This window comes from Kryptolebias marmoratus, linkage group LG21 (assembly GCF_001649575.2).
Source record: "Kryptolebias marmoratus isolate JLee-2015 linkage group LG21, ASM164957v2, whole genome shotgun sequence".
In the NCBI taxonomy this organism is placed as follows: Eukaryota; Metazoa; Chordata; class Actinopteri; order Cyprinodontiformes; family Rivulidae; genus Kryptolebias; species Kryptolebias marmoratus.
The window spans coordinates 8,092,590-8,107,385 of record NC_051450.1 but is presented as its reverse complement, the minus strand read 5'-3'; the positions used below and the strand labels follow the sequence as shown (position 1 = coordinate 8,107,385).

At 39.5% G+C, this 14,796-nt stretch overlaps 2 protein-coding genes across 2 annotated transcripts; one reads left to right on the top strand and one right to left on the bottom strand.

The window, feature by feature from the left end:
• Positions 1-794: 794 nt before the first annotated feature.
• On the bottom strand, positions 795-3,871 carry LOC108234695 (bromodomain-containing protein 4). The gene is made up of 3 exons (XM_017414072.3): positions 3,780-3,871; positions 2,334-2,380; positions 795-2,259 (listed from the first exon to the last, which is right to left on the bottom strand). Exons 1-3 carry the CDS (start codon positions 3,806-3,808, stop codon positions 1,145-1,147), a joined length of 1,191 nt encoding a protein of 396 aa, XP_017269561.1. The 5' UTR covers positions 3,809-3,871; the 3' UTR covers positions 795-1,144.
• A 672-nt stretch (positions 3,872-4,543) lies between these two features.
• LOC108234740 (neutral cholesterol ester hydrolase 1) lies at positions 4,544-14,394 on the top strand. The gene is made up of 5 exons (XM_017414152.3): positions 4,544-4,761; positions 6,589-6,811; positions 8,557-8,626; positions 9,088-9,259; positions 10,386-14,394. The coding sequence occupies exons 1-5, from the start codon at positions 4,627-4,629 to the stop codon at positions 11,004-11,006; spliced, it is 1,221 nt and encodes a 406-aa protein (XP_017269641.1). The 5' UTR covers positions 4,544-4,626; the 3' UTR covers positions 11,007-14,394.
• The last annotated feature ends 402 nt before the right edge of the window (positions 14,395-14,796 follow it).

Sequence of the window (14,796 nt, the reverse complement as noted above, 5' to 3'; positions counted from 1 at the left end):
TTTTTTGGCGCCGCTGAACTTTAATTTTTGCGCCTCTTTCTTCTTTTTACTGTAGATTTTTAGTCGTTTGACAGAAAACGTTGAGCCTCCGTCAGATTGGAGAGGAGGGGCTGTTTTTTCATTCGGCTCGGTTGGGGGTGAGATCGGACGGAGGATGGGGGAGTTTTCTCCCGGTTTTGGCGCTTCTCGCTCTAACGCGCTGAAAATATGACGATGATTTTTTTAAAAAAATATATGTGTCGGGAATAATTTCTCATAACTCTGGTTTTCCTTGGCCTATCGAGATGATTTAAAAACTGGTGTAAACCTTGAAGTCTGGACTTTCGAGACAGATTAAAACGTGTCTGAGAGGGCGGATCTTTCCCCCTAGAGCGTTTTAAACCGGTCATGTGACTTGGACGCACCGGCGCGTCCGTCGACTCTGAAGAGTTAAGATCCAATGGTGCAAAATCTTGCAGTTTTTTTAACTTCTCTTAAGATTTTGATCAGGAGTGTATGACAATTACATAGTTTTTAAAGTATTGTCACAAAATAACATATAATTTATGTTTTAAAAAATGCAGGGGAGTATAATAATTGATTTGGTTGTGCAAGAGAACCAAAACAGTTCCAAGTCATGTTTTTGCTGCCATTATTTACCATTGTTCATACACGAGATGAAGGTACTTTAAAGGAAAAAAAAAAAAAAAAAAAAAAAAAAAAAAACAGTTTAATGACTTCAGTTTCCCCAGAACTTACCAGGAGCAACCATTTAGGGCTTCCTTAAAATTCAATACAATGATTTTCTGGATACCTTTCAATGTTCTAAGTTCAAATTTTATTTGAATTGTTTGTTGAAATGAGTTTCACAATCAAGATCCCAAAACCTGAGGAGAAACTTCGAACTCTGGGTCTGAAACAGGTTTCCTGGAGCTAACAAACTACGTTGTTGACTAGAAGTCAAACTCAATTTTCCAGAAACATCTAAAGGCAAAATACTCATTTCATGGGTAAGCACACTTAACATTAGAAAACTGATTAAAAACAAGTACTTGTAAACTTTGATAATCTTATTTCAGGTATGCAAGCAAATGAATAATTGCAGTAGGCTCCCCATAAAACTCAACTCTTGATGCTACAGATCGACTTGATGGGGAAAGTGAGGTCACTTAGTTGAGTAGTAAATCATCTGAGGAGAGTTGGCTGGCTGCCTGGTTTTGTAGTATGGCCTGTTGGCTGGGTAATGTGGCCGCATGGCTACGTAATGTGGCCTCTGCGGGAGATGGTCAGTCCACCTGGACATAAACCGTGACGTTCGGTGAACTTGAGGCTTGACGCCAGGCTTCCCATGTTGAGGCATCTGGGGCGCCATAGGATCTTGGGGTGGATAACCATGGGTTTGGCGCTGGGACTCTCGGTGTAGGTAATCATGGGGTTGAGGCTGGGGCTTTCGAGACGGGTAACCGTGAGGCTGGGGCTCCCAGAATTCCCAGGGCAGGTAACTGTGGGACTCTCTGAACTCTCTTGAATTGTAACCTTGGGACTGAGGCTCTGGATTGTAGTGCTGAGGCACTCGAGCATTTTGATGCCGACTTTCCTGAACGTTGTAATCATGGTGCCAAGGCTTATGGAGTGGGTAACTATGATGCTGATGAGGCACAGGAACCCACTTGGGAAGGTATCCTTGTTGCTGGGGGTTAAACAGCCACTTGGACATGTAAGCATGTTGTTTGACATCCTGGAGCCACTTTGGTAGTAAACCATGTGGTGGCTGCTGCTCATCTACATCCTCTGGGACTCCAGGTATGTAGTTCAGTTGCTTTAGCAATTTAAGCAATTGGGATAGTTGTACAAGTAGGGAGTCGGGCACCTGAGTTGAACCTTGGGGTGGGCAGGTAGGCTGCTGGGGTTCCCTAGGTGGACAAGGCGGCTGCTGGGATTCTTGAGTCGGGCATGGAGGCTTGTGGGGCCCTGTGGGTACACAGCTTCGTGGGTTCTGCAGTAGTTTACCAGAATTGTCTGCTGATGCATGTTGGGATCGACCTGATGAATTCTGGCCCTTTAGAATGGATCCGTTTTGTTTTAGCGTTTCATCTTCAGGTAGTACATTGGAAGTGAAACTGTAGCTGCTTGTCTCATTCGGTTCTAAGGTTGAATCTTCAGGCGGCCCTGTGACCCATAAAGAGTCGTCTCCAGCATCGTAGCCAGTTGATTCTGCTTCAGAGCCTGCAACCAGGATGTCTTCATTCTTGGTTTTTTCAGCAGGTCCAGTTCTGGCTGCTGTTAAAAAAAAAAAAAATCATTAGTCTGTGCTTACAAGTAGTAAAAGTTGTCAGTTGAGCAAAAAAACTTACCAATTGCTTGATTTCCCCTGGCAGCCAACAAGGAAAACAGGAGCAATCTGGACAGGACAACAAAATTTAGTTTGTTAATACAACACCATTTTATTACAAATATACTCTAAAAAATATTTTGTTTTTTGCTGCCTTAAAATCATGGAAATAAAAACCACAACATTTTAAAAATTTATTGCATTGTTTTTTCTACTGACCCTTTGTGAGTGCAGTATTAAGCCTACAATTTAAACTTCTGAAATTAGCAGTGCAGATTTGTTTTCAATAATGAGGTTTAAATAATAATTGAAAAAATCCTTGAAAGAATCATTGAGTTTATGCCCATTTGCAAAGACATTGTCTTACATACAAATCTGTTTTAGCAACTCATGCAGTTTACAAAGTCTTGTTTAGAATCTTTCTTTAATTTGTAAACATAAAACATTTGCTTTTAAAAAAAGGCGGTGTCTGCTTAGTAGTGATGGCCCAAATTAACTGAGATCCAAGCAGAAAGGTCAATTTAAAATAAAGCCCCACATCGAGGCGCCCTGAAATCACGCGATCGATGACAAATGACGCCTCACTCCGGGTGCAGACCTGACTCTGGTTCACCTGGCGATCTCTGCCTCACTGAATTTAATCCCAGACAGACAGTAGTTTAGAGACAGGCAGGGAAAAATAAAGAAACGTTCAAGAAAAAGAAAAATTCCTTAATGTTTGACCCACCCCCTTCCCACCTTTGTGAAGTTTTCATAAAACTTGAAAATTAAATAAATTAAACAAACAGCTGATACCATTGTTAAAAAGGTACAACAGAACGAAGTCAAACAGTTTCAGGTCTGAGGTTTGTCTGCACTGCAGAATGAATTATAAAGTCTATATTTGTCTTAAGTTTTTATATTCTCGCAGCATCTTAAATCTTGTGTAAAATATCCATTCAGCCATCCATCCATCTACATTCTTCCTACAATCTAAAAGTTTATTAATAATAATAATAATAATAATAATGAATTTCATTGTAACACTTCATTAGCAAAAAGTCTCAAAGTGCTACAAAACATCAATCACAGTACACTAAAATAATTTTTTTAAAAATACACTAATAAGAGTAACAACCACAGCTCAACTTAAACGCTGTTAAAATATCTAAAATCAGAGATAACATCACTTTTTATTAGAAGATTAAAAGCTGTAGTTGTGTTGTTCCAATACCTTAGAAACCAGTTTAAACATTGTATACCTGTAAGAATTTTGACTAAACTCATTTTTCATCTTAAATATTTAATAAACAGGGAGAGATGCTGAGTATTTGAAGTCTCCAGAAATGAACCATTTTTAAACACAAATGGCTGGAAAGCTTCTTCTGGCAATCACTGTTATTTAGTAAAAATTACACTGTATATATTCACCTGAAGATTTAGATTTTCACATAAAGAGCCAAGACAGAAACCTCATTTTCAAACTTGCCTTAAGAGAAACCCGATGGCTTCAGCCATAATAAACAGCAAACTCAACTTGAACACCCACTCAGGAAACTTTATCAACTTTCCTCCTTACCTCAATCACTAATTAAACACAGCTGCGTAAAAGCAGGTGTGGTGATTAGAGAACATGGGAGGTTTATTGGTTTGAATCAACCAAGTACCATTCTTTATTTATTACTGGGACTCTCAGCTTGAGTACAAAATGCTAAATTTCAACCTAAGTTTCTTTCCAAAAAGTGATCAGGATTTGATGTGTTCTGGTTTTTGCATGACTTTTGTAACACCTGTCCAAGGATAACAGATGAAAAACAACTTTTTGTCTAACTCTGGCACATTTACAGCAATGAAATGTAAATTACAGTAACGAGCAATGTTCTTGTTAAATAAAATAATAAACTAAATACAGATATTAATGTTTAAAAAATATAAAAGCTCACACAAAACCTTTCAAAAACCTTCTGACATAACCTGTTTTATTAAAAAAATGTACTTGAAATATGTTCCCGTTTCGTCTTTTCTCTACTAATTCATAAAAATATTATTTGGGGCTAATTTTAGTTAATACCGTTTCAACCTAAGAAAACTACAATTCCCGTAAGCAACACAGTTACACAATTCCAACATAACTTCCTGTAAAATATTTTCAAAATAAAAGTAAAGTCCGTTTTTCCTTCGTCAAAAAGTAGACTGAAGCGTCAATTTGTGCTTTTATTTTGAAACCGGGGTTACTCCTCCGCGTTCCGTCGATCCCTGGCGGAGCGGCCGTCCGTTCGCGACCTGACAGCCGCATTTCCGTATGCTCTTCTCGGCAGGTACCCCGTCCGTCCGCGATGAGGCTCCGTGTGGCCGGAGCCGTGCTGCTGGCCGCGGCCGCCTACTACGTGTACCTGCCGTTACCGAGCGGCGTGAGCGAGCCGTGGAAGCTGATGCTGCTGGACGCGCTGTTCCGGAGCTTCATGCAGGCGGTGAGTGACCTGGGGGGGGGGACAGGCGGACAGGCGGACAGGCGGACAGGCGGACAGGCGCTCAGGTCGGTGCGGAGCTGTCAGAGTTAAAAACATAAAGCAACACGAACCACTTAAAACAGAAACAGCACTTATTACGACCCCTTATCTTCATGTTCTCACTATATATAAAGTACTTTTACCACTACTGTATGCGTTGTGGTTGTTCCAAAATAAACATAATTACAGAAATGAGTGAAAGTATTAAAACCATGCAGGAAAAATCATTTAACTAATATTAGTACTTCATGTTAATGATTTCAGTGTGTTTTTTATTACGCTATTGATTATTTTCATCATGAATAAATCTGATGATAGCCTTATCCGAAAAATCTTTTCTTTGATTTGTAAATTTTACAGCCACCAATAAAAGCAGCATATCATTTAAACAGTAATCAGTTGTACTATTAGACGGATTCTTATAAATACTCTTCTATATTTAGCGTTTATTCATATAATTATTGATTTGTAGCCCTTTTTTAAAATCAGTGGAGACTAGAAGCTTGTCAGAGAAAAGCAGAAGGCCACAGATTTGGGTTTGAACCTGAGGTCTGTTGTGATAAAGACTTTAAACCCATCAAATATTAAATAATGTAGAAAGTGACATATACAGAAACAGATATTCAAGTAAATTTATACCTCAAAGAATTAGTAATTTATTGTATTCCATTCCTGACAGTAATAAGCTGTATTTTAATGTTTTTCTTTAATTAAAGTTGTTAACAAAAACCTGACATTAACCTTGGCTCAAGCCAGCATGCTGTCTGACCACGCTGCCAACTGACCTTTGAGCTTTTCTGCTTTGACACAGGTCAGGGCTGCTGCTCCTGTTTAACATGTTAGTCCTTCACAACAACAGAAACCACACCCAGACCTTTTTATGTGTCACTGCAGTCACCCTGGGAAGTGTTTTCAGTGCCTCTTTGTTATTTAATTCCTCCAAAATGACAAAAAGGAAAAGGATGAGAGTTTCTCACGTCGACAGCTTTCAGTTTAATTAAAACCCCTCACTATAGACACTAGAGAAAATGCAGTGAATGATGAATTATCTTTGAAGAAAATTGATAAAGCTGACTTGTTAAAACGAAAAGGAGAAAATTGTTAGCTAAGGGCTAAATGCAACAAATTGCTAGCAAACAGCTAGAAGTACCAAAACACTGTTTAAAATGTAAAAATACCAAAACATGGGCTAAAAGTAGCAAAATACTAGCTAAAATGGGTTAAAAAAAGCTAGCTAAAAGGTGAAAATAGCAAAATGCTAGCTTAGTGAAACACTAGGTAAAGGCTAAAATTACCATAAGTAGCAAAATACTAGCTAAAATGGGCCAAAATGCTAACTAAAAGGTAAAAATTATAAAATGCTACTTCAACACTATAAGTAGCAAAATTCAGGGTAGAAGCTAAAAGTACCAAAAGCAGCAAAATGCTAATAGCTAATAATAATAATAATAATAATAAAAATAAAACAATAAAACGCTAACTAAAAGTGGTGAAAGACTTATCTTAAAGCTAAAAGTAGCAAAATGCTCGCTATAGGCTAAACAAAAACAGAGCAAATATGTTCCAGAGAGCAATATTTTTGAAGGAATTACACATTTCAATGTATTTCTATGGGGAAAATCCTTGTAAATAAAGTTTAAAGTTTAATACTTCAAAAAATGCAAAGGTCCTAGCAATAGTTACATGTCTAGAAAGGCACGGAGGAAAAGAGGAAAGTGAAACAGGATCAGGTGTGAATGCATCCACATAAAAAAATAAACAATAACCATCATACGTTTGTGTTTTCAGAGTGATGTGGTTCACATGCTGGGCTTCTGCCACAGCATTCACATGTTGAACCAGGTGGTGTCCTGGGTGGAGGAGATAGAGGCTCGCTCCTGCCCTGCCGTGCACGTGACAGACTCCGCGCTCGGTGGCGTGCCCACTCGCATCTTTCAGCCCAAAGGGGGGAAGAAGCTGAAAAGAGGAGTGATTTATTTCCATGGTGGAGGCTGGGCACTCGCCAGCGGGAGTGAGTTTGTTTCTATCAGATTTCACATTTTCTGCATAAAGACTTTTTTTACTTTAGCCAGCTTTAAATGAGACACATTTCTGTTAAAAATTTGCAATATTTTCCCCTTAAAGCCACATTTTATTCCATAGGGACTGCCTGTATGGGGTTCAAATTCAAGTCTTTTTATGAATGTGTCAACAATTAAATGTCATGAAATCAAAGGCGGAAATAAAGTCATTATTGAAGCTCATACCTTTTAAGAGAACGTTACGGACACTATCAGGGCCTGATGGGGAGGAGAACAATGAGGGTTTTTTTAACAGTCTCATTTTTTTACAGATTTCAATTATAAGATAAAAAAAAAAGGTTGGTGTCAGAGCCGTTGATCGAATTCCTATCAGGTGTGAAGAAATGAGATCAGAAAGTAATTCTGACCTGATATATATGAATGCTTTTTTCTGTCCACATTCACAAGATCTTTATCTAAGGCAGTGGTGTCCCATCCTGGTCCTGGAGGGCCACTATCCTGCATGTTTTAGGCGTTTCTCTGTTTTGACACCTGATTTGAACGACTTGGTGATTAACAGGCTTCTGCAGATCTTGAAAACCTGCTGAAGAGCAGGGAAACCTCTAACACATGCAGGATAGTGCTCCTCCAGGACCAGGATTGGACTCCACTGATCTAAGGTAAATACAAGCTCAGATCAGATCAATATTTAACAAAAAGTAAATGATTACCTGGTCATCATCGGTGTGAATTTGTCTGTAAAAGCAGGTGTTTAGCTGCACACACATGTGTGTTAACACAATGCCAGGGTGGAAAGACATCAGCAATGACATTTGAGAAGCGACTAGTGCTGTCCCTCGATCTAGGAGGGGTCAAAGGTCATTTCAAAACTGTTTGGAGTCCATCATCCTACAGAGAGAGAGATGATACACAGGTAGAAAACATTAGGACAGCTAATAGTCATCCCAGGAGGGGATGTCCCAGCTAATTCACCCTAAGGTCAGACCGTGCAATGCTCAGAGAACTGCAAAAAAACAAAACAAAAACCTAAGGGGTTCATGTCAGACTTTACAAGCTTCAGTTAGCAGGTTAAAGGTTAAAATTCATGACAGGACCATTAGAAAAAGACTGAACAAGTACGGCTGCAGGAGAAAACTCCTTTTTTCTGCACGACTTTGGTTCGTACCTTTTCTTCTGCATGAACCACAAGACCTCCGGAACAACGCCATTTGAACAGTGCCATTTTTACCCACAATGCACAGCAGCACGTTCAGAGAAAACCAATCACAGCATATCAGCTGTCAGCACGGAGGAGGACGGGTGATGATTTGGGCACTTTGAAGCCTTTGAGCTGACCATGAGCTCCTCTGTTTATTAAATTATTCTTACAAATGAATTTTGGCTGACTCTTTATTCACGATGGAGGAAAATATATGTTTTATATTCCCATAATGAGGAAGTAAGACATTGTTTTTTTATTTGAACAACAAATTTGTGTAACATGCTAAGTGAGTGATTATGGAGATCAGTTTGCCAGAAAATCTGTTTTATGTTGATAAATTAGTTATTTGTTATTGTTTAACAGTAATTGTTCATTTACATTTTTGGTGACTGTAAATTAGTTCCAGTGTAAATTCACAGACTGTCGCTGTGTGGGGTTTCAGTTATTTACCACAAAGTTTTATCGACGGTTATCTTAAAAAAACAATTTTAATAAAAGGATTACATCAATAAAAAAGGTTTCTCTGCTCCACAGAAATGCGCTCCTACGACCTTCTTTGTCGGAAAATGGCTGAAGATCTGGACGCCGTCATCATGTCTGTCGAGTGAGTTTTAGAAATTAAACCTTTTTAATCCAGAAGGAACAACTTTTTCAAGACAATATGTAGATGTTCGCTGCTTTTACTGAACAATGTTACAAAAATCATTCTGTTTTTGTAAATTGGTCGTTCTCATTTGTCTCCTTCTGGCTTTCCTGGAGTCATTCCTAAAAAGTGTTAAAAATGAGTCAGTAACAGAAAAAACCCCCCGAGGCTTTTTATGTTTAGCTTCATGCTGCATTTGTGACCTTGGAAACAGCAGTTTGACAAACAAGGAGTTCCTTCAGATGTTTTGGACACAGATTAATTAATCAGGGCAGTGAGATGTGTGTGAGATGTTTGTGAACAGAGTGATAAAGACGATTTCTGCCAAGAAACCTAAGTATAAACACGAAATGCTTGGAAGACATCAGATAACGATAAAAAATAGTTTGCTCTGTTAATACTGCCATGCCCTGTTGCCGTAGTTATCGTCTCGCTCCTGAGGCGGTGTTTCCAGATCAGTACCACGATGCTTTGGCAGCCTCGCGGGCCTTCCTGTCTGCTGAGGTTTTGCAGCGATACCGCATCGATCCGGAGAGAGTTTGCGTGTCAGGAGACAGCGCCGGAGGGAACCTGGCTGCTGCCGTGGCTCAGCAGGTACACGAACCAAAATAAGCTTCATTCAGTTCTGCGTATTTCTTTTAGAGTGGGGCGGGGTTTCAATCAGTTTCTCCTATGTGCTGGTAAATAAAGATTTGTGTGGGTGATACCAAGTTTGTACTATAATGCATCCATCAAACTGCTGGGAGAGGTTTTTCCTCTGCAAATATAAACAAGTCTTTTGAGTTTTGTGTTTACGGTGTCTACAGTTGCAGCTTAAAAATCCACAGCACAGTAATACATAAAGTCCCAATCTACTACTCATTTTTCATACTTCTTATAACCAACCAGACCTTTCTTGTAATCTTTTCAAGGGATCAAAGAATACTAGACCTTAACAGAGGGATGTAGAAATGAGGAATGTAGACATGTAGAGGACAAAAGAAGAAGAGTCGGGTCTAAAAACAGCATTGGAACAGTATCTGACTGTCACTTCTTTAAGAAATTTGGGTGGGGGGGGTTAGCAAAAACCTGAAAGAGGCGTCACTCTTCAATTGATCATTTACTGTATAACAAGTTTTCAGCTAATCCCTCTTTGGGAATCCCCTTCTTGGCGCTAAAAGGCTATTTTATGTGTGAAATTGTGTTATCTTTGGAGTTTTTCAAGGTTAAATGAAGTAAATGGCAACAAATTGTGTATTTGTGACAGACTGCTGGTAACAAAGGGTCTAAAAAAAAAATTTAAATTTGTTTTTTTTGCCAGATTAAATAAGTTTATTATCTGTTGACACAGCACTGGTTCATCTCTTGAGTTTAGGAGCGTTTTAATGTCTGAAAGATTCAAAGGTCAGAGGTCAATGGCCTAACAAAGAAACAGACATTCCTCTGAAAATGGTCATCTTTCGGAGAACTTTCGAAGACCTTCAGAAAGCGTCGAGAACTGTTGCTCCAAACCAACCCTCCTGCTGGCCATGTTTTAAAACTGAGGCCTTGTGGGTCATGTTGACAGCAGGAGGGTTAAAAGATTACAAAACCGTCTGTAAACTTGGAAGTGCGATCTAAAGAACAGAGGGCTGGATCGGGACTTTAGCACAGAACCTTAGAGCATGTGTTGAAATCACTTTGAATACAATGTGATCACGTAAAAAATAAGCTTTCATTTAACACTGGATTGTGTCCACAGCTCGGCTCAGACGACTCCATGACAGTAAAGTTTAAGGTGCAGGCGTTGATCTACCCGGTGCTGCAGGCGCTCGACTTCCACACCCCGTCCTACCAGCAGAACCAGGACGTGCCCATCCTCTACAGGCCCTACATGGCTCGCTACTGGCTTCAGTATCTGGGCGCCGACTCCTCGCTGGAGCCCGTCCTGCTGGCCAACAACCACAGCTCACTGGACCAGCCGAACATCAGCCCTACGACCCGCTCCAAGCTGAACTGGACCGCCATGCTGCCGGCCGAGCGCAGGAAGCATTTCAGGCCGGTTGTTCAAGAAAAAGGCCGGCCTGGCGTGGTGAGCGAGGTGCCGGGGCTGATGGACGTGAGGGCAGCGCCGCTGCTGGCAGAGCAGGAGGTTCTGGGTAAGACGCCCAAAGCGTACGTGATGACATGCGAATTCGACGTCCTGAGGGACGACGGGTTGATGTACGCCAGGCGCCTCTGGGACGCTGGCGTCGATGTGACCAGTGACCACCATGAGGACGGTTTCCACGGCTGCATGGTGTTCGCAAACCTGCCAATTAGGTCGAGCGTCGGGCAGAGGAGCGAGAACAGCTACATCCGCTGGCTGGACCAGAACCTGTAGCCCAGCAGGACGTGTTTGGGAGCTCTTTGTTGATTCTGCAAAGAGAAAAGATATTTAGTTATTAGAAAAATAAAAACTTTACTCATGAGGAAAAAGGACCATCTCTCCTCAGAAGACCTCAGACTGGAGCTGATGTTTCAGAGGTGCTTCAGAAAATCACTGGACTTAAATATTCTAATTAGAATCAAGCAGAAAAGCTTCCTTCCTTCCTTCAGTCGTAACCAAAGAAATACAAATAAACAATAATCAGTGCGATATTTATAGCTCAATTATTCATACAAACCTATTGGAAAGCTAAACAAAAATAAATCAATTTCCCACTGAATTTAAAACTCTTTAACTCAAAACGAGGAAGTGTGTTATGAGACAAAAACCATTAAAAACAAAACATATTTCAGTATTTTAAGACATTAAGTATCTGAGATGCAATTTGTTTTCACGTTTTGATCAGTTTGATAATCAATCCAATAAGAAATTTTGATTCTCTTCAATGTTTCTGTTTATTTGATAGGTAGTGATTTTACTTATGTGCACTTTTGAATGATTTATTTAAACAGGGGTTTTTAAAGGGAACATTCATTGTTGCATTTCTTCTTTTTGCCATGTAAAATTAGGTAAATAAGAAAGAAAGTAGCGTTCCTTGAAGCCAAAATTTTAAAGAAAGATTTTGTGAAATTTGTTAGCACTCGGAGTTGGGCATGACTCCGCTACTTCCACACGAAATTTTAGCTCAATATCTGAGTTATAAACCTTTTTGTGGTAGGGTTGATTGACTGTGGCGACCATCTTCGATTGGGCAAAAAATGGAAACAAAGTGCATCTTTTGTTCGTGCAAAACATTACATACAAACCGCAGTAAATTTCGGCCTGACAGCGCATCGTTTCTTGTATTTACAGCCATTTCATAGCTTCCGAAATTCATCAACCCGGAAATAATCTACCAAAGCCAAAGGACGTAATTGTTAGCGAATGTTCTGCTATTCTGGTCCACAACTGACTCTCTGTTGTAAATCTGCAGGTCGAGGCAGCCTGGTTTTACTCCCAAAGGCATAACATTTAGTTCATTTTATCGACATCCTCACACCTAGAGACAATTTAGTTACCAGTTAACCTAACATGCTTGTTTTTGGTCTGTGGGAGGAAACAGGAGTTCCTGGAGAAAAACCCAGGTGAGCACAGCGAGAACATGCAAACTCCACACAAAAAGGGCCCAACTGGGGCGTGACCTGTGGCCTTCCTGCTGTGAGGTGACAGCTCTAACCACTGCCCCACCGTGCAACAAGGATAATTAGGAAAAACCTACCACAAATAAGGTTCATAAAAGCAACAAAACAAACTGAGAGAAAAAAAAGTTGTTGCCAGTGTTAAAAAGAAATTAATCCTCAAATTTGCCCATTTTAACTAGACTTCTTCCTCTTGTTCTTTCACACGAAAGATTTAACAATTCTTTTACGCCAGATGCCCTTCCTGCCGCAACCTGGGCTCGAACCCGCAGCCTCAGGATTGCAAGACCGCAGCACTGACCACCGAGCATTTAACTAGACTCAGTATTTGAATATTTAAGTAGACTTTGGCTACTCAAAAGTCACTGCCCACCTCTAATTCCTGCTTTGAATAGCTGCTAGCTTGACTCCTTCATGACAATTTCTTCATTAGTCTCCAAACTGAGCTCATTCTGTTTGCTGTTTACTGCAGGTAAGATACTGACAGCTCAAAACTGTATCACAAAACCCCATCTAAGTAAGAAGAAAAAAAAAAATTAACCAAGCAAATTAAATTATCCTTTTAACAGTACAGCAGTATTTGACCCTTTAGGAATGTGAACGGACTGTTCAGAGTGTACTAAAAAGAGAGATTTGTTGTCATCAAAGACCATTTTAGAGCGGCACAATGGTGCTTTTTACCCTCGTTGTATTGAATAATTGATTGCAATAAGTCAAGAACATCAGTTCTTTCTTTTTTTTATCTCTGGTTCTGGTCAATCAACTTCCACTGAAATGACTCAAATATCCTGGTTGGATTTAATAAACGTGGACTGATTTTGGACCCATTTCAAGGAGCTCTCACTGGGGAAACCAATCTAAATTACATAGTTTAAAAATAGTAAATGATTTGACTTTTGGCTGAATTTAGGGAGAATGTTCAGCTGAGACTTTCCCGCATGTTACAGCTCTTATTTTTCTGTCCGTTAAAGGATGATCTACGGCTCCTCAGCGTTGTTTATTTCAACTTCCTGCCAGCAGACGCAGCCTTTAACTTTAAGAAACCTTTTATTCTGCAGCTTTAAGTAGCTTTTGTCATTTGGTCGAACAAGCTTCTGATCGGGCACACTTCAGACATCAGATGCACTGAGACTGCAATGGTCTGATCACGCATTTAACAAACAAGACAGACTAATGTGTGTGTGTGTGTGTGTGTGTGTGCTGCAGTGAAACTATGTCAGAGTTCGCAGCTGTGGATACTCAGGGTTGTGCAATACTGTGTGTTAAAGTGTCCCTCGCTCTCTGTAACACTGTACTGCAGGGCCAGTGCAATGAATATGATGATGATAGCCGTGAAATCGACAAGAGGTTTACTGTATCGCCCTGAGAGCAGACCCCCAGGTGGGATATCACTTTCCCGGTCCTCAGAAAGTCAAAATGAAGCGCTGGCTGCGAGCGTCTGACAGACTCGGGTTTGAATTATGGCCAAAGAGCAGAATCGCTGACCCTGGTGGGCTCCCCACTTAAAGAAGGGGGGGAGGGGGGGGGGGTATTAAAAGTGCAATACGGACTTTCAGGAATAATTTCTTTCTTAGGAATGAAAATATTCCAGATGGTTTATTCCTTCAACATGGAATTCTTCAAAAAATGCAACAGAACTACAGAGCTGCATAATCTGAATGTGAAATGATGCATTTTATTGTTTGATCATGTAAAAATAAATGAGCTGTTTTATGCTACAGGTTGTTTCAGATGAGCAGATATGTAAAAATGGACTCGTGTAGGAGCTGTTTTTTATTCCTCACTTTCTGTGGTCTGAGTTTTCACAGGGTTTGTGTGTTGTTTTTTCTTGTAATATGTTTCACTGTGGTAAAAGAACATGCTGTTTGTGTCACATATTTGTTTTTGTTCTTGCATTAAGCCCCCGAACATCTGCCTAAATGCTTCAAAATGTAGATTGTTTATATACTGACATTCCATTTTTGTGTAAATTTAGGGTTAAAAACCATTTAATCCTCTTTTTGTCTTCTCTTCTGCTACATTGGTTTTTAATTTTTTTTTGTTGTATCCTTTTTTACAAACTTATGAAGCATTCACTGAAACACATTATTATTTTAAAGAGAAGTAAGGACGTCAAAATGTAAGATTAAAATATTAACTTGAATAAAGAATTTTATGATAACATACACATAAATGAAAGTGTTTCATTTTAGTTTAAACAGTCAGCACTTTTTGTTGTAGAAAAAGTTACTCATGAAAAAAAGAACTTTAGGTCATTTTTAACTTTTTTATTTTTTTTTTTCAAAATACAAAAAAAAAAGAAAAGTCTGGTATTCCTTGAAGAAATGCATGTCACCCGCCTGGAGAAAACAAGATAAATAAGTTATCTTGACCTAATTACATGAAAATTCCTTTCTAAGCACGTCCTTTACCAGCTTTCATTCAAGGTACCGTCATTTTAATATTTATTAGTATTTTTGACCCTAAAAAAGCTAATATTTACTCTTATTGTAAAAATAGTTGTCTTTCAATCTTTCGGTACAGTACAGTATTTCTGTTTATCCTGTCTTTTTTTACTGATCAAAGGT

What these genes read in the sequence shown, in the direction of transcription:
- LOC108234695 (XM_017414072.3), bottom strand. Translation starts at nt 3,808, where the DNA reads ATGGCTGAAGCCATCGGGTTTCTCTTAAG. An exon ending in GCCATCGGGTTTCTCTTAAG is followed by an intron (nt 2,381 to 3,779) that starts GCAAGTTTGAAA and finishes TGTCCTGTCCAG; the next exon opens with ATTGCTCCTGTTTTCCTTGT. An exon ending in CAGGGGAAATCAAGCAATTG is followed by an intron (nt 2,260 to 2,333) that starts GTAAGTTTTTTT and finishes TTTTTTTAACAG; the next exon opens with CAGCCAGAACTGGACCTGCT.
- LOC108234740 (XM_017414152.3), top strand. Translation starts at nt 4,627, where the DNA reads ATGAGGCTCCGTGTGGCCGGAGCCGTGCTGCTGGCCGCGGCCGCCTAC. An exon ending in CTGGGCACTCGCCAGCGGGA is followed by an intron (nt 6,812 to 8,556) that starts GTGAGTTTGTTT and finishes TCTGCTCCACAG; the next exon opens with AAATGCGCTCCTACGACCTT. An exon ending in CTGCTGCCGTGGCTCAGCAG is followed by an intron (nt 9,260 to 10,385) that starts GTACACGAACCA and finishes TTGTGTCCACAG; the next exon opens with CTCGGCTCAGACGACTCCAT.